General features: G+C 43.7%; 2 protein-coding genes across 11 annotated transcripts in view; one reads left to right on the top strand and one right to left on the bottom strand.

Moving 5' to 3' along the window:
• BACH2 (BTB domain and CNC homolog 2) overlaps positions 1-7369 on the top strand; it is a 361400-nt gene extending 354031 nt beyond the window's left edge. For all 7 annotated transcript variants that reach the window (XM_073893638.1, XM_073893637.1, XM_025862674.2 and 4 more), the window contains one exon: positions 890-7369. In XM_073893638.1, coding sequence (XP_073749739.1) covers positions 890-1372 — 483 coding nt within the window. In that variant the 3' untranslated portion in view covers positions 1373-7369. The remainder of the gene's footprint in view (positions 1-889) is intronic.
• Positions 1-20208, bottom strand: part of GJA10 (gap junction protein alpha 10) — a 29126-nt gene extending 8918 nt beyond the window's left edge. Inside the window, exons 1-2 of one of the 4 annotated variants that reach the window (XM_025862732.2) lie at positions 17945-20208; positions 9236-10923 (exon numbers count right to left, since the gene is read on the bottom strand). In XM_025862732.2, the coding sequence (XP_025718517.1) occupies positions 10885-10923; positions 17945-19381 (1476 nt within the window). In that variant the 5' untranslated portion in view covers positions 19382-20208 and the 3' untranslated portion in view covers positions 9236-10884. Of the gene's footprint in view, positions 1-9235; positions 10924-17944 lie in introns of those variants that run through there. The other 3 variants (XM_025862741.2, XM_025862722.2, XM_073893640.1) reach the window with 3 other exon arrangements.
• Positions 20209-23427: the final 3219 nt, after the last annotated feature.

Below are 23427 nucleotides of genomic sequence, written 5' to 3'. Positions count from 1 at the left end.
CGCAAAGGCCAGAAAGCCTGCTGAGGTTTGATCGAATCATGTGAAATTGCCCGTGGTCGATTTTTGTTGTGATTTTCGTTCATTTTTTCAATAGACTTTTCTTTTTGGAGATGTTTTTGGTTCACAGCAAAATTGAATTCCCCTGCCCCCTGCCCCTACGCACTCACCACCTCCCCCATTACCAACACCTCCCACTTGAGTAGTGCATTTGTTACCGTTGAGGAACCTGAATCCACACAGCATAACCACCCAGAGTCCATAATTTGCATCAGGGCTCACTCTTGGTGTGGTATAGTCTGTGGGTTTGGACAATGTATCCATCGCGACTGTACACTGAGTAATTTCACTGCCCTAAAAATGCTCTGTGCTCCACCTGTCCATCCCTCTCCCTCCTCCCATCCCTGGCAACCACGGGTCTTACCCCCACCCCATAATATTGCCTTTTTCCAAAATGTCATAAAGTTGGAATTGGCCAATTTCTGACTTTCAAAAATGGCAGCCTAATGCACGGGTTGGGGGGGTGGATTTTTCAACGACAAAGTTTGGGACTGAGAGTTTTCCAGCTGATGCTCTACAAACCCCAAATTCCAGGAAACCAGAGCCTTGACTCCCTGCAGTTCTCTGGTTTTGTGGGAATGTTGCTGGTCACTCTCCAGAGGAAGCGGCAGGCTCACTGGCGCACCTGGATAGGCTGCTCCGATAGGAAACTCACGTCCAGGCTCCTTGAATACACGTCTTGTAGGTGCCTAGATCCCGGCCTCGTCATTCATGAGTGAGCCTGTCCTACCAAACGCAGAAACGGAAGCTGGAAAACTCCCGGAAACCAGGGCTTCTGTCTTCCCGTTCAGGCTTGATGGGGCCTTCTCTCTTTTCTACCTCTGTTGTCCAGGTGTGTGAGAAAGAGAAGCTGTTGTCAGAGAGGAACCAACTGAAAGCCTGCATGGGGGAGCTGCTGGACAACTTCTCCTGCCTTTCCCAGGAAGTCTGCCGCGACATCCAGAGCCCTGAGCAGATCCAGGCCCTGCACCGGTACTGCCCCGTCCTCAGACCCGTGGGCCTCCCCGCAGCCTCCAGTATTAACCCCGCGCCCTTGGGCGTCGAGCAGAACCTGGCCGCCGCGCAGTGTGCGGTGGGCGAAAGCGCGCCCTGCTGCTTGGAGCCCGGAGCGGCTCCCCCCGGCCCCCCCTGGGCCCCTGGCTGCGCCCCGGAAAACTGTACTTCCGGGAGGAGGCCGGAGGGCGCTGAGCCGGGAACCTTCTCAGAGAGGGCGCCTCCTCTTGAATCCAGGAGCCAGACGGTGACCGTGGACTTCTGCCAGGAGATGACTGATAAGTGTACGACTGACGAGCAGCCCCGGAAAGAGTACACCTAGTGACCCGGCCCGCCTTCCAGTTCTCCCACGTCTCCCCCCCCCCCACCCCTCAGGGGGTTCCTCGGTCAGCCTGCGGTGCTGTTCATCTGTTGTCTGGAAGAACCAAGAAGGAATTTGGTGCACACTACAGCGTTCTAAGCAGCAATACTGTTTCTAAGTATTCCCTCCTCTCTCCACGCGGGAGTGATACACAGTTCCCTTCACAATGGTGCTACCCCTTGCCCAGGCAAGGAAAGACGGCGGTGGTGACGCTGCCTGTCTGTGGGTTAATTTCAGTCTCAACAGGGATAGACTATAACACCTCTAGGACCCAACCACGGATTTTTTTTCTCAGTGGCCCATGTCACAAACCCTATCTCAGGAATTTCTTCTGAATGTTCAATTTTTTCATTGAAGACAGCTTCTATACACATCAAAGTTTTATAGCTAGACTGTACATATTATATATAATATATATATAAAATATATATATATCCATATGCAAAAGTCCTGCATGCCTCAATTTTCTCATCCTGAAACTGGAAACTTCATTTCTCGTTTATCAACAGGTTCCAACATTCCTCTTCTTTTGTCTCCGATGCTAGAACTAGTTTGGTAACTGTTAACATAGTCATTTTTCTTGCTTCACAGTTCAATTTCAGTTTGTACTTATTTATGGAACAGAATTCAATGTTGGAAGCTTTTTTTTTTTTTTGAGGTTTTATTTCAGACCCTTTTTCTGTTGTTGTTTGGTTTGCTTTGGGCACCATCGGCCGGTGTCCTCGGAGTGTCGTGGGTTTGTTGTTGTTTTTTTTCTTGCAGATACTGTACAGTCATGGTCAACTTTGCCACTTGCACTGAGTTTTGGGTCAAACCTATTTTCTTAAATGAAGTTGTTATTACTTCAGTATAACTCAAGTATACTGTATATTCTTTGCTTTTAGTTGAAAAGTAAGACATTTTAGCTAATTAAAAAGCACTCAGGTGATAATTATGTAGGAAAAATAATCTTGCCAAATAATGAATTCATCCTAGGATGTGTAGACAATAATCTGCTTGAATATTTTTATATTTCACCTCCTCCCCACCTCTCCCGGAAGCAAAGTTTAAATGCAGAGAGTTCAGAGTTGATGCTGGATGTTCAGACTCCTAAGTGGGGAGAGAATTTGGACGTCCACTGGAAAGTGCATCCAAACAGCAGGAACCCATGATTTTGTACCAGAACTCAGCAGGCATTGGCTCCTAAAAATCAAGTTAGAACTATTTTCTCACCCAGGGGGCGAGTCCCATTCATTTCAACCCGTCCTCAGGCCTCTGCCTGTTCTTGGAAGGGCAGCGCAGGAGGAACTTTGTGGAAGGATTTGGCTGATCAGCCACCCGACCACCCCGGCCCCCTGCTCCCCTGTCCAGGCCTGCTACGCAAGCTGGGCTCCCAGGACCTCTCACCTGAGTCAGTTTAAATCACAGCACCTGGGGTCCTGCCTGTAAGCGGCGTCCTGGGTTAATGCAGCTTGCCCAGAGTAGGAGAGAGTGGGCACATGTGAGCCTGGGGTCTGTCCCTGATGCAGGCAAAAGAATTTCTTTCTCCCTCCCTTCTCCAAATGCTTTGAGTTGAATTCTGAGGGTTTTCTGCTTGTCTCTTGTCCAAAGGCAGATTTCGTTCTGAGGCTTTGGACACGATATGGCCAAGGAGCCCCCCTGCCCCCTTACCCCGCCACACACACACACACACACACACACACACACACACACACACACACACACACACACACACACACACACACACCACACACACCACACACACCACACACACCCCACACACACACCCTCACCTGATGGTAATTTTCTTCTCTTGCTGCAAAACTGGTTGGCTTGCAACCCACAGAGAGCAGCTTCCCTTGGCTTTGGGGGCATGCTGGCCCCTGGCCACGTTTACAGGAAGATGTGCCCAGACCCTGTCCCCAGCGTAAGAGGAGGCAGAGTCCCTCCCTCCCTCCAGTGGGCCCTCCAGCCTGGCTGCGGGAAGAGTCCCAAAAGGTTTGATGTGGGGATGGGGTGGTGGGCAGTGGGGAGTAGACGGTTGACTTTGTTTCTTTATTTGTGCCATTGTTTGGACAATATTAAAGCTGCATGTAAAAGGGGAAATTAGTATATGATGTAGGCGAAAAGTGAAATCATAGTAACATATGTTTTAGTATTATTAACTTTTTTCTGTACAAATATTAGCGCTAAATGTTTAAATATGTATGAATGCCAGAAATTTGTTGGTTCATGCGGTAGGATTTAAAAAAAAAAAGGCTTTTCTTTTCAAATAGTTCCGCTTTTAAAACCTGCCTCTGGGTTTCTGTTTCTCCTCATGTGCGTGTGTATGTGCGTGTGCTAGTCTGAGACAGATTTTGATGTGGCTCAGCGTTGGAGCTGCCGTTTTTATTATGGTTGTTGGAATGTCTTGGCCTAGTGGAGCGGTTCTGTGCTTCACCGTGGGGTTTGCCTTTGTGGAAACCTGGTGATGGCTGGAATTTAAATTCAATGTGAATCATGTGATGCACCACAGGTATGTGTTGCGGTGGAGGAGTCAGCCAACAGTATTTTGTTTTTTTTTTTAACTCTCTGGTTGCCTTTTTTAAGTGACCTCCTCTTCTTTTGGAAAAAAAAGAATGTTTCCTGCTAGTCTCATAACCAGGTCCAAACCAGCCTGTTGGCGTGATTCACCCTGGTGACAGCTCATGTGCAACTGGTAGTCTTGACCACATTCCACAGTCTCCCCCTGTCTGTCGTTCCGTCCGCTCACCCTGTGCTGCGGCCATGTCCGGGTGGGGGAGGGGGCCCTCCTGATTTCCCTCCACCCTAATTCAGCTCACATTCTCCTGCCCCCAACCCCCCCCTCGCATTTCTCCCTCTTCCTCAACCAACCTCCCACCTGCCCCCCCCCACTATGGGAACTGGTTAAAAACTGCTTGAAAAACTTTCCATTTCTTAGAGATTTTCTAACGACTTAATGATTTTGTTCACTATGTACCATAAACAGTGACTGGTTTTGTGCAATTGTCTGTGTGACCTGTCTTGTCTTCTACTACCCTGAACCACGTGTTCGTCAGAATTGTTTCCAGGTTGATTCAAAGGGAGGACTAGCTGGGGATCAGAATCCAAACTGCCTCAAGTGGAGTTTTAAAAACCAGACTGTCTCCTTAACCGGGGCCCTTTGGTGAGGCTCGTGTCTTTTAGGAAAAACAAAAGCAAGTTAATAACAGGGAATAGTGTTTGCACAGCATGGTGACATGTAGTTGTGCTTGAAGGGCCCTTCCTTATAAAAATAAAGGACCCTCCCGCCATGGACTGCTTAGGAAGATCCCTGCCGAGGCCGAGTCGGGTCTCCAAACAGGTGGGCATGAGCTGTAGGGGCGGGGACCGTGGCGGTGGCCCCCTGGCTAGTTACCATCTGCCTGAATCTAGTCCTCCCCTTGGATCTGCCTATGTCCTACTTGTGTGTCCAGACAACCTCGCTTCATTCAGGTTGGTCAGGCTTTGGGCAGGTGAGTGCTTTGCTGTATGTGTTTGTTTCTCTGCGTTATCTGGGGGTGCCTTGGAATAAAATCAAACTTCATTACGTACTGATTCTGGAACAAAACGGTTGCAAAAACAAAACAAAAGAGCTGGCAAAGTGACTAGGCCATCCTGCTATTTCTGTTCCGGGTGCCCTCACAATGACTCAGGCGTCAGAGGTGATGCTGCAGTATAAAACATTATTTTGTATATTGTACAAGTAATTTATTAACTGTCTTTCTAAAAGTATGCTGCTTTTAAGATGCACTATGACTTTGGATTTAATCCTTGTATTGCTTTCCCAAGGAAGTAAAAAAAAAAAAAAAAGCTAGCGATTAGAATGCCAACTGCCACTTCTCCTTAAAAAGGAGGCCAGGGACCAGCTCTAGGACTTGCACCAGCGAACTGCCAGAAATTAAGTGGCCACAATGTGAAGTTCAAAGCTGTTACCAAGAGATCTAGGGGCGCCTGGCTGGCTCAGCCAGTAAAGCACACGACTCTTGATCTCAGGGTGGTAAGTTCGAGCCCCACGTAGAGATGACTTAAAATCTTCATTACAAAAGAGCCTAAACCTACACTCTCTTTTAATACCTTATGATTGCCTTTAAAGAAGAAGCAAAGGTGTATAAACTCTAAGCCTTTTAAGAAATCCCAGAGTCCTGTCCCTATGGGCTGCTCCACATCCTGTGGAGTAGCATAACCCTCCCAAAGTGGGTCAAGCCTGCAAAGCTACATAGCTACAAAAGATCCCCCTGGCTGGGTCTCCAGATTCTACCCCACTGAAACTAGCAGCTGCTTAATTAGTAAGTGACTTCAACCTGCTCCCCTATCACTTACAGTTTGGGAGGAGTCGCAGACCAGGAAGGGAGCAAGAATCAAGTTTTGTCTTCAAATCACTGTAAATAGACTGAGGGGCAGAGTCTTTTCTTTTTTAAGAATAAAGCTGTTCACCCGATCCTAAGTTAATAAACTTCCCCCAGACCAAGGATCCTGTTGTAGGCGCAGTTACTGGCGAGTCAGTCCACAGTGCGGTGCCGGGTGTGGAGTCAGTATTCGTGCAGGAAGTCCGTGTGCATGGAGGCAGTCTGTGTGTTCTCAGTATCGCCCGAGCCATCTCCTGACCCAGGCATCAAAGACTGATGCTGCAGAACAGACGATATTTGTACACAGATAGTGTGTGCAGATGGTATTTGTACATAGAAAGGACCTATTGTGGCAGATTTTGAGGATAAATTATTCAACTGACGGTGCAAAAACATTTCTTGCAAAGAAAAGTAAGTGTATAGTATTTTCCTACACTCCACCCTGGGAGATAATATTTATATCAAATGAATATCAGTGCATTTTAATTGTAATATGAGAATGAAGCTGCCATTCTGTGAAGAATACCCTTTGGTTGCAGAGGCCCAATTTGTAGCTTTGATTTAATGTTGTGACGTGGTGCATGCATCTCACTGTCAAGCGATGGATAAACACCTCTGACTTTCACTTCATTCCAGTTTATTGACCTCAGCTAAAACAGTGGCCCTCCTTAGAAGCAGAAGGGCACCAAGACCATTCATTCAGTGCCAAACGTTCCTGGGGGGCTGATCGGACATGTATGTGAGGAAAGAGGGAAGGGACTTGGACAAAGAGGGTTTTTCCTACCGATGATGCTAAGTCTCCTACCAAAATACGTCAGCAGGCAGAGGGGTAACCTCCCCTGGGTCCTAACGATGCATTTGGCGTGTGTGAATGCAGGGATGCCCATTCACGCTCGGACCCAAAAGACCTGCCACTTCTAGTGAGTGAACAGGAAGATTCCAAATGCACTTGGGAGCTCCAGGTGCTGGTTAGACACAGTGTGCCATTCGAGGCAAGCACCACCTTTGCCCGTGAGGCCAGAAGGGCCTGGGAGAATTTGTTCCAGAACCAGTCTGATGCAAGTGCACCTCTAATATATGCCTTACAAACTCCAGAGGCCATATTCAAAACAGGGTCTTCTCAGTGTATGCAAGGGGCCGCAGCCCCTCTTCTCTTCCTCCCCAGGTCGAACAATACGGACAGTTTCACACATATCTACCTGTATAACCCTCTGTACCTCTCATAACTGCTCAACGACTGTAACAGGTTACATCAGGTGTTTTTCTACATACTTTTTACACAGATTCTATGCGATTAATGTAACTTAATTCAATGCATCATTTTATTGAACTAGTTCTTAGGCTTGTCTTTTTTTTTCTAAGTGATTGTGGTTTTCGTTGTGGTTTTTATTGTAAAAATGAAATGGCTGTTGATGCTTATTCTCTGTAACTAAGAATTTTTACCATTTTGGGGAAAACAAAGCATTGCTATGAACTAATGAATTGAAACTTCATTTACTCATTGTAAATACACTATTGTGCAAAAAAAAATTTTTCACTCAATTGAATTGCTAGTGTTAACTGAATTTTGTCTAGACACCATTTCTGTTGATGAAATAAAGACATATCATTATGCATTGTAAGCTGGTTTTCCCTGCCTCTGATCCCCTGTGTTAAAGATCACAGGGCTGGAGGCCTTAGGAAATCTCTTCTCCCAGAGAATTATGTGTCTTCCTCTAGTTTGGACCTTTACCTGCTACCTGATTAATCTGATGAAAGACCTAAAAAATGTGATAATGCTAATGTGACTCCTCAACGCTGAAATTTAAAAAATCCCCGATGCCTGTGAGAGCAGATAAAAGGCATTAAACACAATTTCCTGGCTTCGATGTTGTGCGATAGCTCTGCAAAATGTCACCATTGAGGGCAGCCTGCTGAAGGGTATTGTTTCATACAAGAGCATGTGAATCTACAATTATCTCAAAATAATAGGTCTAATTTAAAACAGAAAGCTAGGGGCACCTGGCTGGCTCAGTCAGTGGAGCATGTGACTCTTGATCTCGGGGTTGTGAGTTTGAGACCCATAGTGGGGGTAGAGTTGAATGAATGAATGAATAAAACAAAGCTAAATGAAAGTAACCAGAGAGAAAGGGGTATTAAGCCAACACCAAGATACAGTGATGAGCAGGGCAAAGAGTTTAGAATTGTGGTTAAGGGAGTAAATACATAAAACTAGAAGAGTATATTCGATCATTTGAGTCCTGGATTTTGATGTAAAGGGAAAGCAAGGTATTGAATGGCGGGCAGGCTAGATAACCAAGAGTAATGCTGGACTCGGGTGGTCTGGCTAAGCTGTCAGTGAGGTAGTAAATAATACATTCTCATGATGTCTGAAGAGCTGCTGAGATCTGAGCTTCAGGAAGTGCCTGGCCTCACCCCATTCCCCAGATGAGAAAACTGAAATTAAAAGTTACTGAATTCCACTCCCTGGGCACCCTACTGAGCCAAGGAGGGTTTCCAGGGAGCATATAATGGGGTTAGCAACTGTTAGCAAAACAACACAGTCGTGACATTGTAGGTATGAGAGGTCAAATACAGTCCTTTGCCTGAAGACATAAAGTTATAATCCATTCTGAAAAAAGCAGGTGGGTCTTAGTCCCAAAATTTTCTATTAAGAAAACCTGGCCATTTAGGGGCGCCTGGATGGCACAGTCGGTTAGACATCCGACTCTTGATTTCAGCTGGGTTGTGGGATCAAGCCCAGTTGCCGGGCTCTGCACTCAGCTCCAAGTCGGCTTGGGTTTCTCTCTCCCTCTGCTCCCCTCCCCTCATTGTGCATATGTGCTCACTCTCTCTGTCTCTCAAATAAATAAATAAATCTTTAAAAAAGAAAGAAAAGAAAGAAAAAGGAAGAAGGAAGGAAGGAAAGAAAGAAGAAAGAGGGAAATAAGGGAAAGAAAAGAAAAGAGAGAGAGAGGGAGGGAAGGGAAGGGAAGGAAGGAAAAGAAAAAAAAAAAACCCGGTCATTTAGAACGGATGGTCATTCGCTCCTTCGACCTTGACATTTGCACTTGTGGGAATGACAATCATAGTTTACAATAGAATAAAGCCACTGTTTTCTGCAGAAGAGGGGCATTCAAACACTGCCCTGCCCCAGATGGGCAGCAGCCATCTACTTTCCTTTGAATGTGCACCTTTGGAGGGATTCATATCTACTTCCAGGGTACAAAGAGGACTCCCAGATCGGCTACCCCTACACCAGTCCCTGCCAACAGTTTTGTTGTATCTGTTTGGGAATAATTAGGCTGTTCTTTCAAACAGCTCTAGAATTTTTCACTCTTCTCCAGCCCATCACCCCTGCCCCTCAATTAGGATGTACTAGCAAGATTGTATTTGATGTTTAATATCCGTTTTGTGATAGGACCCGGAGTGGAATGGGTTTCCAATTCTCCCCATAGAGCACCTGTGCTTTCCAGAGAGATGGAAGAAGCCACTCATCCCACATTCCATTATGCAAGTGTCTTTCATTTGATTCAAGAACGTGGTACCTTCTATCCTCACCCCTCCCGCTCCTACAGATCCCAACATACACCTGCCACTGGCCTGCTCAGTCAGCCAGAAAGAGGCATTACTGGTTCTTCATGTCTAGCTTTTACTCTTCCCCCTTGAAAACAAGTGCATCCCTGAGGCAGTGATCCTCATCCTAAAGCAGTAGACAGAATCCGTCAGAGACACACCAGCATTTACTGGGAGCATCACATTTTACACTCATCCTTTAACATTTTACACCCATCCTTTAACCTCTCTTTGCGCTGTATAGTTGACCCTGTAAAGGCTTCTGAGGATAAAGGAAGTTTAAATTAAAGGGAAAAAAAACAAACAAAAAAAGCTGCCATACAGGCTTCTGAAAGAGTCTCTCATAATAAACCTATTGACAGGACATGACAGAACACCAGTGAATAAGGAATAGACTGGAGAGCTGAAAGCAAAAGGTCATATATTGTCTTTGGCATCTATACAGAAACATACGTTCATTCAACCAACCAACACTGTGCTGCATGCTGGGCATCCAAGATTGAAAATGTACAGCCCTTATCCTTACAGCTTCCACAGGCTAGTTGGACAGGAAGATATGCAAATAAATCATTGCCCAGGGGCTGCTGATCGTCATGGATAGGAGAGAGCATGGCTTCATGGCTTCCTGGAAGGAGTTTGCGCCTTGGAGCAGCGGGATCTGGGTCTGAATTCAGCTGCATGGCAGACACTTCAGCTGTGCAACCTTGAGCTGTGGGGCAAGCTACTTAGTCTCTTTGAGCCTTCTCTGATCTATAAAATGGGGATGAACAGTAACTTTACACAGTTGTACAAGGTAGAGAGAACGTGTCTTAAGCACCTGGAATATGCTCTGTCCCTTAGTGATACCCACTTGGACTTGGCCCCAGCATCATTTTCATCCACCTGGTCTTCACTGGCTCTTCTACCAACTTACTGTGGAACAGATCATGCCTCTTCCTATCTCCACACCTCATTTCCACCTCTGCAAAGTACGGAGACAGAGAAGACTCAGGAACCATTTGGGCTAGAAGCCCAGACCAGCCCCATCCAATGCTGGGCTCTCTTCTGCAGCATCCCAGGCAGTCCCCAGTGTGTCAGGGTCCTCCAGAGAGAAGGAACCAACAGGAGATCGATCGGTCAGTGACTCCATCTATCAATGGTCCTAACTGCTGCTGTGCCGCCGCAGAACAGGGTGCCCCCTGCAGCGAGCAGGGCATCAAATCCCACCGGGCTGCTAGGTGGGGGAAGGACAGCCATGTCTCAATCCTTCTCCCCTCAGAGGGGCAGCAGCTCTTACCCCGAGATTTTCTCTCCCAGGGTGCACTTCCTCCCTTCCTCCCCCTGCTTGAGATCAGACCGGCGGTGAGACCAGGTGGCACAGTGACAGACTGATCCCAGCCCCATCAGGGGAGGGTCTCCTGTAGAGGGGGGGCCCAGCTGGGAGCACCCTGTACACACCCATCGCCCGGTGGGTGTCTCTGTGGAGGGAATGGTTCCCGCAGTTCTTCTCAAAGTTTGAGCTAACAAAAGTGCAACTTTTCTCCCGCAGATGCCAGTTACTCCTGGGTTCATTTTTCTGGCCCCACACATGAATTATTTTTTCATAAGAGACGAAAGTTCTAGAAGCATGTTCTGAAAGAAACAGGAAACAAGACAAACAAAATAGACTCAAAGGACTTGTAAGACTCAGCCCTGCCCACCCACCTGGGACTCTGTGTATGTCACAAATACCAGGGATCCAATCAAAACCCGCTGAAGACAATTCTCCCGAGGTTGACCCAGAGAAGAATGACCAAGGAAGAGGTTCTGTTCCCTGAAAGATCTGAATCCCACCTGTCATCTTCTTATCCTTCTCCACTTATTGTTTTTGTCCAAAATCCAGGTCTAAAACTGTAAGCCAACTTCTTCCAAAGCTCCATTTTTGCTCTTTCTACAATTAGCCAGATTTTTGGCTTTGTATAATGTGGAAGGGAGAAGGGATCCAAATGTGGAATATTCCGTTTTGTAATAATCTATCCTTGACCCTAAAAATCTGCTAAACTTAGGCTGCCTTATGCAGAGAGAGCAAGAAGCAGTAATGAGGTATAGAAGGAGCTTGGGTTCAGTCAGACAGGCTTGGAATAAAATTCCAGCTCATTCACTCATCCAATAAATATTAATTTACGTCCCTGCTACGACGTCCCAAGAACTGTGCTTCACCACATCCTAATTGTATGACTTCAGACAAGTCACCTATTTCTTTATCCATAAAATAGAGATAATTACAGGTTTACAGAGAGGAAGCCCATGAAGTGTCTAGACCTCCATCAGGCCCTTAATGAAGTGAGTATCTTTCCTCCTCTTCTTCAGATTCTTTGGTAATTGTTATGTTATGTAAAACTGCTCAACCAAAGGGCCCAATAAATTAGTGCAATCCATCCTCAAAACACCCAACTAATAACACTTCTTAATGTGAAGTCAAAAAAAAGACCTTCTCAAATGAGACAAAGAACCTAGAAGTAATAGAGATTTTAGATTTAATAGTAAAAATTCAAAGATGCTGTAAACAGGGATAAGAGACAAGCAGACTGGGAGAAAAATCTTTCCATATATATATACACACACATACAGACAAGGAGTTAATATAATACCATATAAGAGCTCCTAGAAATCAGAAGAAAGACAAATATCCCAACAGAAAAGACAGACGAAGGTCATTCATGGTGGAAATACAGATGACCAGTAAACATATGAACCTCACTAGCAATCACAGATGTAAATTAAAACAAAGGGAAACACGGGGTGCCTGCGTGGTATTGTCAGGCGTCCAACTCTTGGTTTCGGCTCAGATCATGATCTCGGGGTCATGAGATCGAGGCCCACCTTGGGCTCCGTGCTGAGCGCAATCTGCTTGAGATTCTCTCTCCCTCTGCCCCTCCCACTTGTGCTCTCTCGCTCTCTCTCTCTAAAATAAAAAAATGGAAGGAAAAAACAAAGGGAAACACTTTTAGTTCATCAGATTGGAAGGAAAGAAGATAATGGCTGGTATGAATAAGAGTGTGGGGAAAGAGGTGCTAACGTGCTGATAAGAGAATAAATTGGTGTAGGGGCGCCTGGGTGGCTCAGTCGGTTAAGCATCTGCCTTCGGCTCAGGTCATGATCCCGGGGTCCTGGGATCAAAGCCCTGAGTCGAGTCAGGCTCCCTGCTCAGTGGGGAGCCTGCTTCTCCCTCTGCCCCTCTCCCCCATTCATGCCCTTTCTCTCTGCCTCTCTCTCAAATAAATAAAATCTTTTAAAAAAGAGAGAGAACAAATTGGTGTAGTCCTTCCTGAACAAAAATTTTCAGCATCTGTCAAAATGTAATATGTGCATGTCCATTAGAACCAATAATTCCACTTGTAGATACCTGTTAAAGATATATGTATGAAACATCCACTGCAACATTGCGTGCAGTAGAAAAAAGTTAGAATGGCTAACTGGCCATCAAGTATCTTATGGCTCATCCATACCATGCAAAAGCATGAATTAATGTAAAACTGAGGCCGTTCCACAGGTACTGACATGGGAAGACCCCTGTGACATATGAAATGAGCAAAAGCAAATTGCAAAGACATCTCTGCATCTCTACATCTCTACATGATCACATTTGTATTTTTAAAAACCACCATATATGTGTGGACATACATTTGTCCTCAAAGACAGATGACGAATACCCTGAGGAAAGTAGGGGGAACACACCCTAAGCTGTTAGCAGTTGTCTTCGGGGAGTGAAGTGGGAACTGAATCCAGATGAGAACAAAGAGATGAATCCTCACATGGTCAGGTTCACATTTTATTCTCTATGTTCTTTTATATTGCTTGTATTTCTTTCAATGAGCATGTATTACTTCAATTTGAAAAACAAGAAAGACTGTTCTTCCATGCAAACCATTAACAATGGTCCCCTAGTCTGAGCCACATGACTCTCTCCCCTGGACCACTGTGTAAGCCTCCTAGCTGGCCTCCCTGACTGCACTCTTACCCCTTGTCTTAGTCCATTCAGGTAGACTGGGTGGATTATAAAGAATAGAAACTTATTTCCCACAGCTCTAGAGGCTGAGAAGCCCAAGATAAAGGTGCTGACAGATTCCCTGTCTGGTGAAAACCCATTTCCTGGTTCATAGATAGCTGTCTTTTTGCTGTGTCCTCACACAGTAGATAGGATAGGGAACTTTCTGTAGTCCCTTGTATAAGGGCACTAATCCTATCCATGAGGGTTCCACCTTCATGACCTAATCACCTCCCAAAGACCCCACCTCCAAGCACCATCACATTGGGAAATAAGTCTCAACATATGAATTTTGAGGGGATGCAAACATTCAGACCAGAGTAGCCCTATAATAGACTCTCCAGAACGTGGGGGTTTTTTTGAAACATATGTCTCAGCTCACCACCATCCCTGTGCCATCCAGCCCAAATTCCTTTCCATGGCCTATAAAGCCCTAGTATCAGCTCCTGCCTGTTTCAACCACATCCTTCTCTCTCCCCTCCTTGGTCGTGGCCCAAGAGAACTCGGTAGGGCCTTGACACAGCTGGCCCCATCGGTCATGCCAAGGTCTTAGGGTGGGTGGTACATCCCAGGCAGTGGGATGAAGTGTAAGTGTCCTCACCTTTTGAAGCTACATCACTTTAATGTCCCAAAAGATTGGAAGAATTCACAGGGAAATCTTATTCCTAATGTCAAAATCTCCGTTCTCTACGGCCATGGTTCTGAACTCTGGCTGTATATTGGAATCATCTGGGAGCTTTAAAAAGTACTAGTGTCAAGGCTCCATCTGCAGACTTTTCCTGGGGCAGTTTTCAAAGCTTCCCTAGTGATTTCATGTGGAACTAGGCACAAGAATTACTGCTCCACAGCATCTCTGCATTCAGCAATGGGGACAGTTCTCCCTTACAGAGGGTAGTGCGGGTTGCTAAACTCAGCCAGCCCTCCTCCCCAGGCTCACTTGGCCCGAATGAAAGTCTGCTTTCCATGCCCAGCTAAGTCTTCAAAGAACCAACCTTGATAGAAGCTTACTTAGTGATCAGTGAGTTTGGACTTGAACAAATTGTGGGGTTTGGGTGACAGCTAGGGAAATGTCTCAGAGCATAAAATCATGGCTCCTTCCAGTGCCTTCTATGACCTTCCAAAATAGAATGCATTTCTTTTGCAGGACAGTTCCCTCAAAGGGACACATCATAAGCAGCAAAGCAACTGTGGTCCTACCAGAAGTCATTTCACTCTGAAACATCAACTGCTGAAGTCAGAATGCATCTTACTGAGCCCGAAAAATTCTGCCATCCAGGACCCAATACAGTGTAAAAAGCAGTTTACAGTCCATATATTGACAGTGGATGATTATAATCCTGTTTGCTGCACTGATTTCTAGTTACAAATTCCTCTGTAGGCAAGAAGCATCATGTCTCAGCCACAGAGCTCTGGGGTTGATAGCTGTGGCCTCAATCCCCAAGTCTTCCTACCATCTGGGGAGTGAAGTGGTCTGTCAACACTGTAAGGGGTTTGGTGGGAAAGTAACCATAAGTAGGAAATCTCTGTGGCCAAAGACATTAATTGTAATTCCTAGAAACATAAAAAACAGGGAAGAAAGAGGAAGAAGAAAAAAGAAAGGGGGCCTGTCATCTTCATCATCTTTTCTCCAGGCTTGTAGGAATGGCTGGCCTCCCCCAAAAGATAATCTGAAAGATTAAAAAAAATCTGCCTTAACTAAACACTACCATCTCTCCCTCAACTCTCTGCCAATACGAAGACTCCTCTCACATGGAAGGAGGTATAAGAAAGGGAAAATGACTAAAACTGTCTTGCTGAATTCACAAATGGAGATAAGAAGCAGTAACCCCTGGCAAGGTTACTCTAAAATAGTGATTCTCAACCCTGGCTGCACATTGCAATCACCATGGAAGTTTTTTTTTTTTTTTTTTGATGTAGTGTTCCATGATTCATTGTTTGTGCATAACACCCAGTGCTCCATGCAGAATGTGCCCTCCTTAATACCCATCACCAGGCCAACCCATCCCCCCACCACCCTCCCCTCTAGAACCTTCAGTTTGTTTTTCAGAGTCCATCGTCTCTAATGGTTCGTCTCCCCCTCTGACTTACTCCCCTTCATTCTTCCCCTCCTGCTATCTTCTTTTTTTTTCTTAACATATATTGCATTATTTGTTTCAGAAGTACAGATCCATGATTCATCAGTCTTGTACAATTCACAGCGCTCACCATAGCACATACCCTCCCCACTGTCTATCACCCAGCTACCCAATCCCTCCCACCCCCCACCACTCCAGCAACCCTCAGTTTGTTTCCTGAGATTAAGAATTCCTCGTATCAGTGAGGTCATATGATACATGTCTTTCTCTGATTGACTTATTTCACTCAGCATAACACCCTCCAGTTCCATCCACGTCATTGCAGATGGCAAGATCTCATTCCTTTTGATGGCTGCATAATATTCCATTGTGTATATATACCACATCTTCTTTATCCATTCATCTGTTGATGGACATCTTGGCTCTTTCCACAGTTTGGCTATTGTGGACATTGCTGCTATAAACATTGGGTGCACGTACCCCTTCGGATCCCTACATTTGTATCTTTGGGGTAAATACCCAGTAGTGCAATTGCTGGATCGTATGGTAGCTCTATTTTCAACTGTTTGAGGAACCTCCATACTGTTTTCCAGAGGGGTTGCACCAGCTTGCATTCCCACCAACAGTGTAGGAGGGTTCCCCTTTCTCCACATCCCCGCCAACATCTGTCGTTTCCTGACTTGTTAATTTTAGCCATTCTGACGGGTGTGATCACCATGGGAGTTTAAAAAATACTAATCCCAGGGACGCCTGTGTGGTTCAGTCGGTTCAGCAGCTGACTCGGTTTCAGCTCAGGTCAGGATCTCATGATCTCAGGGTTGTGGGATCAAGCCCAACATCAGGCTACCTGTTCTCAGTGGGGAGCCTGCTGGAGATTCTCTCTCTCCCGCTCCCTCTGCTCCTCCCAACCCCGGTCTCCCTCTCTCTCTAAAAAATAAATCTAAAAAATAAAATAAAATAAAATACTAATCCTAGGGCCACCTAGCTGGCTCAATCAGTACAGCATATGACTCCTGATCTTGGAATTTTAAGTCCAAGCCCCACATTATGGGTAGAATTTACTTAAATATCCTGATGTGCATCCCACCCTCAAAGATTTTGGTTTAATTGGAATTGGATCGGTCCCAGGCATGAAGATTTTTTAAAGCCCCCAGATGACTCTAACTCATAGCCAGGGTTGAGAACCCTGCTGTAGGTTCCAAGTAGCCACACTCTGATCCTAAACATAGTCTCCTGGGTAGATGACTGGTCACTGACAAGAAATGAGTATCAGTTTGAAAGAAGTATTATAGGAAAAATCTAAGTAGGATGATTCCTCCTCAAGATATGGCTTTAGTGCAGTAACAAAATATCTCTAAGCTCACAGGAGATATGAAACTGGGGTAGAGATTCAATCATCATAGATTTAATCATTATCATTAACAGGAGAAAGCAAGTATGTGAGCTCAACCAAGTGAGCTCAACTAGGAAGTTCCCCCACCAAACTTGGAGGAGTTTCTTTTTAAAAGAAAAAAGCTGTTAGGAGTGGTAGATAAAGCAAGTGTCATTCTTTTTTCCAGAATTGAGACGAGTCCACAGTAAATATTCCTTATGTCTTAACAATGAGCAGGAAACGTTTATTCCACACTGGCTTTTCAGAAAACAGAATTAAAATCAATACAATATTGACTTTAGTCTTTGTGAAATATATCACCAAATCTTTGTATATGACTTTTAAATGCCAGAGCTATTAAAATAATGGAGCACACCCTCCTTCCTTAGTGAGACAAGGGCAACCCAAGGTTACAAACGATCCCTCTTCTGATCCATTTTCCACACTATGACAGAGCTTTCTAAAATGTAACTCTGATCCCATCACTTCTCCGCTGCACACCCTCTATGGGTGCTCCACTGCCTTCCCACAAGACCCCCATGGCCCCTTCCCCAGCGTTCCCTCCCCATAGCCTTCCCACCTGCCAGTGCCCCAGCCACACATAGCTCTCCAGGCAGCCCTGCCGTGTCACAGCTCTCAGCCTTTGTCTGTGCTGCTCCCTGTACTGGGATGGCCTTCTTTCATGTACCCCAGTCCTCCTAGGTCTGGAGAAACTCACCACATCTTTCAAGGCTCAGTTCAAAAGTAACTGCTACTATGAAGCTTTTCCTGACCCATCCATAAAGAACTGACCACTCCCTCCTTTGCCCATCCACCCCTTCTAACATGGCACCTTACACTCGATCACATTTGTATCTTACTGTCTAACTTTCCCATCTAGACTTTGAGCCCTTTGATGGCAGAGACAGTATTTTATCCACTTATAAACCCAGCACTTACGAAGACTGAATGATATAAAGTAAGTTTTCAGTAAGTTTATTTCATGAATTGAATTTAACTGAATGTATTGAATGACAGGATTTAACTCCCCATAAATTAACCTCCCTCACCTTCTCTCTCTCTCTCTTAACACACACATATACACACCAGGCAGCTGGAAAGCGAAGGCTAAGAAGTAGCTAGAGTGGAAAACCTCTTGCAATAGTCCTATGTTCAGTCAGGCTGTCCGTCTTTACTTACCATTGATGTTCTGTACCCAGTGGCTGAAGGCAGAAGCGAGGGGCTATTTTCCTGGTGCAGAAGGTCCAAGCAAGAGCTGTTTCGAGAACTGGAGCTTCCTGAGTCACTGTACAAGTGTCCCTTTTCAGACAGTAATCTGGGCAGAAAGCTGGCCTTGTGACTGCCTGGATAAGATCTGTCTGTCCAGACCCCACTCTTTCTCACACTGCCATTGCTGTCTCTACATTTACTGTTTAAATCTGTGAGAGCCTCTCCTGAGGGTCGTCGATCCTGGGACTGCCCCCAGGTTCCTATTGCATAGGATGGGCAGTGTCTGGGAGCTATCTCTGTACCTAGGCAGGAGTGAGACTTTGCGTTGTGTAGGCCAGAGGAAAGGTCCGGTTGCTGTCCGGGGTGCTGACTTTGAGTACCGGCTTCCCAGAGACATGGGCTGTGGGCATGGAGCTGTCCACTGTGCTGATCCTTCTCAGCCCACTCTTCTTTAATACAGCAAGAGTCTACTCCAAGTTGCATGAGCTGTGAGCTTTGCCACATGGTCTTAGACTTTGGCACATTGACTCGAATGACTTGCTGTTGATTGTTTGCTTGAAGTAGAGGGATTCTTTTAGGCAAGGGAGAGCAAATCATACACTCCTGGGCCACTGAATATTTTTTCAAATGGAATGGGATGCTGCTTTCATCCTCAGTGCCCTCATTGCTGGATTTCTCATAAAATGCCCTCATGATTTTCCTGATTCCCAGATGAAATATTTCCAGTACATTGAGGAACAAAGAGATGGCTGCAATGCTGTGCATAAAGAGCATGAAAATTGTCTTCTCTGTAGGCCTGGATACAAAGCAATCCACTACATTAGGACAAGGAGGTTGAGTGCATTTGTAAAGTGGGTGCATTTGAAACCCATATAGAATATATTGGCCTATCATGAACCCTACTTCCATCACAGATCTTGTCAAGATGTGTAAGACATAAGTACGCAGCAGACATCCTTTTAGAGGGACTTTATGAATTCTCTTCTGCTCCTCTAACCTCTTCAGCTCTCTATCTATCCTTTGTTGCTCCTCCAATTCAAGCTTGGGATTCCCCATCTGGACTCGGAGGTGTGACTTTTTCTTCTGCCTCTCCTTTTCGAAGGCCCTGAGTCTATAAAGTACATGGCCCATATACACCAAAGAAGGAGAAGACACAAAGATGATCTGTAAAACCCAGAACCTGATCAAAGAGATAGGGAAAGCATCATCATAACAGATGTTGTTGCAACCTGGCTGCTGGGTGTTGCAGGCAAATGCTGACTGTTCATCATCCCAGACATCTTCAGCAGCCACACCAAGTACCAGCATTCGGAAAATGAAGAGTATGGTCAGCCAGATTTTCCCCACTATAGTTGAGTGGGAGTGAACTTCCTCTAGGATGCCACCCAATAAATTCCAATCCCCCATGGTAAGAGACTAATGTCTGAAACATACAGAAAACACTGAACTTAATAGCACTCATGGATATAATGTACAAAGACACAGGCTCATCAATAAAGCAGGTTCTTTTTTTTCATGTCAGCAAAGCCATGAAGGATTTTCCAGCCCTAATATTTATGGCTTATGCTTGATGAAATAGGATACTTCCAAGGAATGTTTTTGGAAAAAAAACAAAAACAAAAACAAAACTAAAGACCCTCCACAATCTGATCCAATTTCCTGCCTATCCTCTCCTCTCCCACACAAGGTTGACTGTCATTCCACTGTATCCAATGGCCATCACATTTGTACAATGTATTCCATTGCAAATTTTGTTCATTTTTTTACCCATATCAGATGTGCCATTAACCAGACATCCTACATGATCTTAACTAAGTCTCAACTTCTCCAGGAAGTTTACCCTAGCCATCCCAAGTCAGAGTGATTTTTCCCATTCCTGAATGCCCACACTATTGTTTCTACCACTCATTTGACATTATGCTTAAGATGAATTTTATGATGGTTGTGTCTTCTGTCCCTCTTCATGGAAAGGTACACTCTTTGCAGAAAGAGACATATTCCAAAGCATTTTGTTATTTGCACACAGAAGGTATCATTAAATAACAGTGGGATGAATTGTCTTTCCATTTTAAAACTCAGTTCCTTGACCTTAACACTGGAATAATCATCACCAAAAAAACAAAGCAGATCCTCATTATGTATTATCCACGGCTCCCACTGCAAGTAAAGAAAACAAATCAGCTACATAAAGCCTCTGGAACAGGCACAGCGTAGCAGTAAAGATTAAGCAGACACAGAAACAGTAACAGACATGTGATTATATCCACAAAGCCACATCTGGAACAGCAGGTTTTCATGAAAGTTTTATTAACTTAGAAGAAAAGTGAATATAAACTCCTTCTCTAGTAAGCTTGGGATCTAGGAAAGAATCGAAGCATAGCTGATATGAATAAGTTATTTGGTTTACCCTGAAAAAAAAATGTTTTTCAAAATTTGATGAGATTAAAATATTTGATAGGCTAAAGGCTTCTAAGATGCAGATTTCCTGATATTAAAGATACAGAGAAAAAACAGTAAAGTGTTATGAAGTTAAAACCAGTAATGAAAGAATTTTCCCCCTCCATAATTCATTCATTCAATAATATTTACTAAAATCTTACTATCACCTAGACATTGTCCTAAATGCCAAGGAATTCAACAATGAACAAGATATACCTCATCCAGCCCTCACAGTACTTAGTCAATAAGGACTCTCAGTAACACATAAAATGGACAAATAGTGAAAAAGAATTGAGTGAATATCAACTCAAAAATACAAGAGAGAGGCACCTGGGTAGCTCAGTCAGTTGAGCGTCCAACTCTTGGTTTCGGCTCAGGTCATGATCTCAGGGTTGTAGGGTTGTGGGATCAAGCCCCATGTTGGGCTCTGTGCTCAGCCAGGAATCTGCTGGAGATTCTCTTTCTCTCCCTAAACCCCTCTCCCTGTGCTCTCTCTCTCAAATGAATAAATGAATCTTTAAAAAAATACAAGAGAAAAAATATGGAATCATTACATTTTCCCTACTTATCTATCCAAACATAAAATAAATCCCAGGTAGAATGAAGTATTAAATGTAAAAAAGGCAACCACAAAAGTATTACAATAAAATATAACGTTTCGTAATTTTGAAGTAGAGGAAGTCTTTTTTAAGCACACAATGTCAGAAATTATAATTGAAAAGTTTTAGATTTTACCCAACAAAGCTGAATGGCAAAAGTGGAGATGTCCAGAAGGCATTTGGCTCTAGAGAATAAAAACAACGAAAGGTACAAACTAGAGATAAACATTTAAACATTTGTGAATAATCACTGAATAGGTAGAGATCACTTAGGGACAAGACAAAGTGAGCCAATAGAACCCTGAGAAATAGCATAGGAAAATAAGTCTACAAATAAAAATGAGAAATGGCCAAAGTGGGGGGGAGGGGGGAACCATGAGAACAGTGTCACTGAAACCAAAGGACAGAGTTTCAAGGAGAGACACAATGCCAAATACACATACTCCTCTATTTATATAAATTAATTGTGGGATATACCATGTTTAGGGATTGGAAAACAGTATTTGTAAAGATGTCAATTCTCCCCAAATTAATTGATCCATAGATTCAATGTGAGATTTTACATCAGAGTAAAATAAAATGCTATAAATGTACATATATATGTATGCATATATATGTGAGGTATATATACGTGACTATATGAGCATGGAGAAAAAAATACAGGCCACACAACAGGAAGTTAATATAGGTTACTGAAGGTCTATAGGAGGTTATGAGGGTAGAGGGGCAAAAGAGAGGCAAAAAAGAAAAAGGAAAAAGAATAAAGATTTCTTAATCTTCTAAGCAAGCATGACAGATTTTCATCCAATGTAAATATTTATGTAAATTTTTACTTGTATATGCATACATGTCTACATAATTTTTAAATAAAATTTAAATATTAAATACCTCAGAATTTAGGAGGGGTATTAATGAGACTTTTATATTTTACTCTATTTACTTGAGAATTGCTTGAAATTCAAAAATTAGGAATGTAGTCACATGTACTATTTGCATATAAAAAATAGATTTTAAAATTTTGGACTTATCCCTCATTAACTGAAGCAGTAATTTACTAAGTTCTATCCTCTCAAAGAGTTTAGTTCCTTCCTCATTATTCCCTTAAAAATTTCTGGACATTATTCTTTATTTAAAAATAATTCCTTTAGCACTTACAAAAAATCTAGACCTTCTATTTTATATATAAAAATCCTGAAATGAGAAAGCTAACTCATATCACTATTCTCTACTTGGAAGTCCTAAACTATTTAATGCTTCTTATTGCCACTATCCCTTTAAAACTTGCTAATTATTACCCTTAAATAGCAAGTAAAGGAAAACTGGGCCAACATGAAAAACAGAAATACAATCATGCATATTGGCATGCAAGAGCAAATTCCTCAAATATTCCTATATTTCCTAAAAGCAACTACTTTTTACCAATAATGACTACAGATCCTAGAAATATTCTTGAATTTTATTATTAAATACTAATTTAGCATCTCCCATGTAAAAACTTGCTCCTTTCCTGAATTTTATTTCAGATCTTATCTATCCCCAGAGGGATTTCCTCTATTTCTCATAAACAAGAAAGTCCATGTTTACCACTTACCTTACAGATGGTCAAAAAAATGGTAACAACTGGGCTCAAAAAACCTTAAAGTTGGACCATGAGTGGCTAATTAGTGAACAACTGCTGCTGGTTGCAGATATAAAGGCTCTGTTCAGCTCTGATTCTGGGGCAGAAACCAGAATGAGCACAGTAATTTTGATCAATAGAGTCTAACCTACTTCTCCCTGGAGGTCAAAATGTCCTTTGGGGCTTTGCAATTCTCTTGTAATATTTTCTTCTAATTAACACCATGGCTGAGCCTCCCCTGGTGTATCATATTTAGAAATGAAAAGTGAAACAAATAAGAATTTTCCTTTTTTATTTGTGCAGGATTACAGTGACTTGAATTTTGGGTCCATTTTTTCCAACTGATTGCTCCGGGAATCCATGTCACAGATCAATGGGTCATGTCCAATTTCATTCAACAGCTGCCTGGGGTCAATCTTGCCTCATCAAATGTGAACAAGTAACAGTGGAGTGACAAACCCGAAGTGTTCTTGCAAATCATGTTAGGCTGAAAGTAGAAACATCTCAAAAAGAGATCAATAGACCATAGACAAGGCTGCACTTGTCTGTAGATTTAATTGTTCTAGCAATACTCTGTTAGGTTGAAACAGGCAGCTTAGGAATTTTTTTCAGTAGGTAATCTGAAAGCCTTAGAAAGCTGTCAGATTTTTGTGGAGAAAGTATTTGAATTCCAGAAAGGTCAAATGACTTGCCCAATGCAGAGACTAGGTCTCCTAACTCCCAGTCTTGTAACATCTATATTAGTCACATGTCAAGCAGTCTCACTGCCATCTTAGAGGGGGTAACAGCAAGGGTAT

This window comes from Callorhinus ursinus, unplaced genomic scaffold (genome assembly GCF_003265705.2).
Source record: "Callorhinus ursinus isolate GAN/ISIS: 27379988/994484 unplaced genomic scaffold, GSC_fseal_2.0 scaffold6, whole genome shotgun sequence".
Lineage (NCBI taxonomy): Eukaryota > Metazoa > Chordata > Mammalia > Carnivora > Otariidae > Callorhinus > Callorhinus ursinus.
Note: the sequence above shows the minus strand (reverse complement) of the source record. Positions and strands in the feature narration are given on the sequence as shown.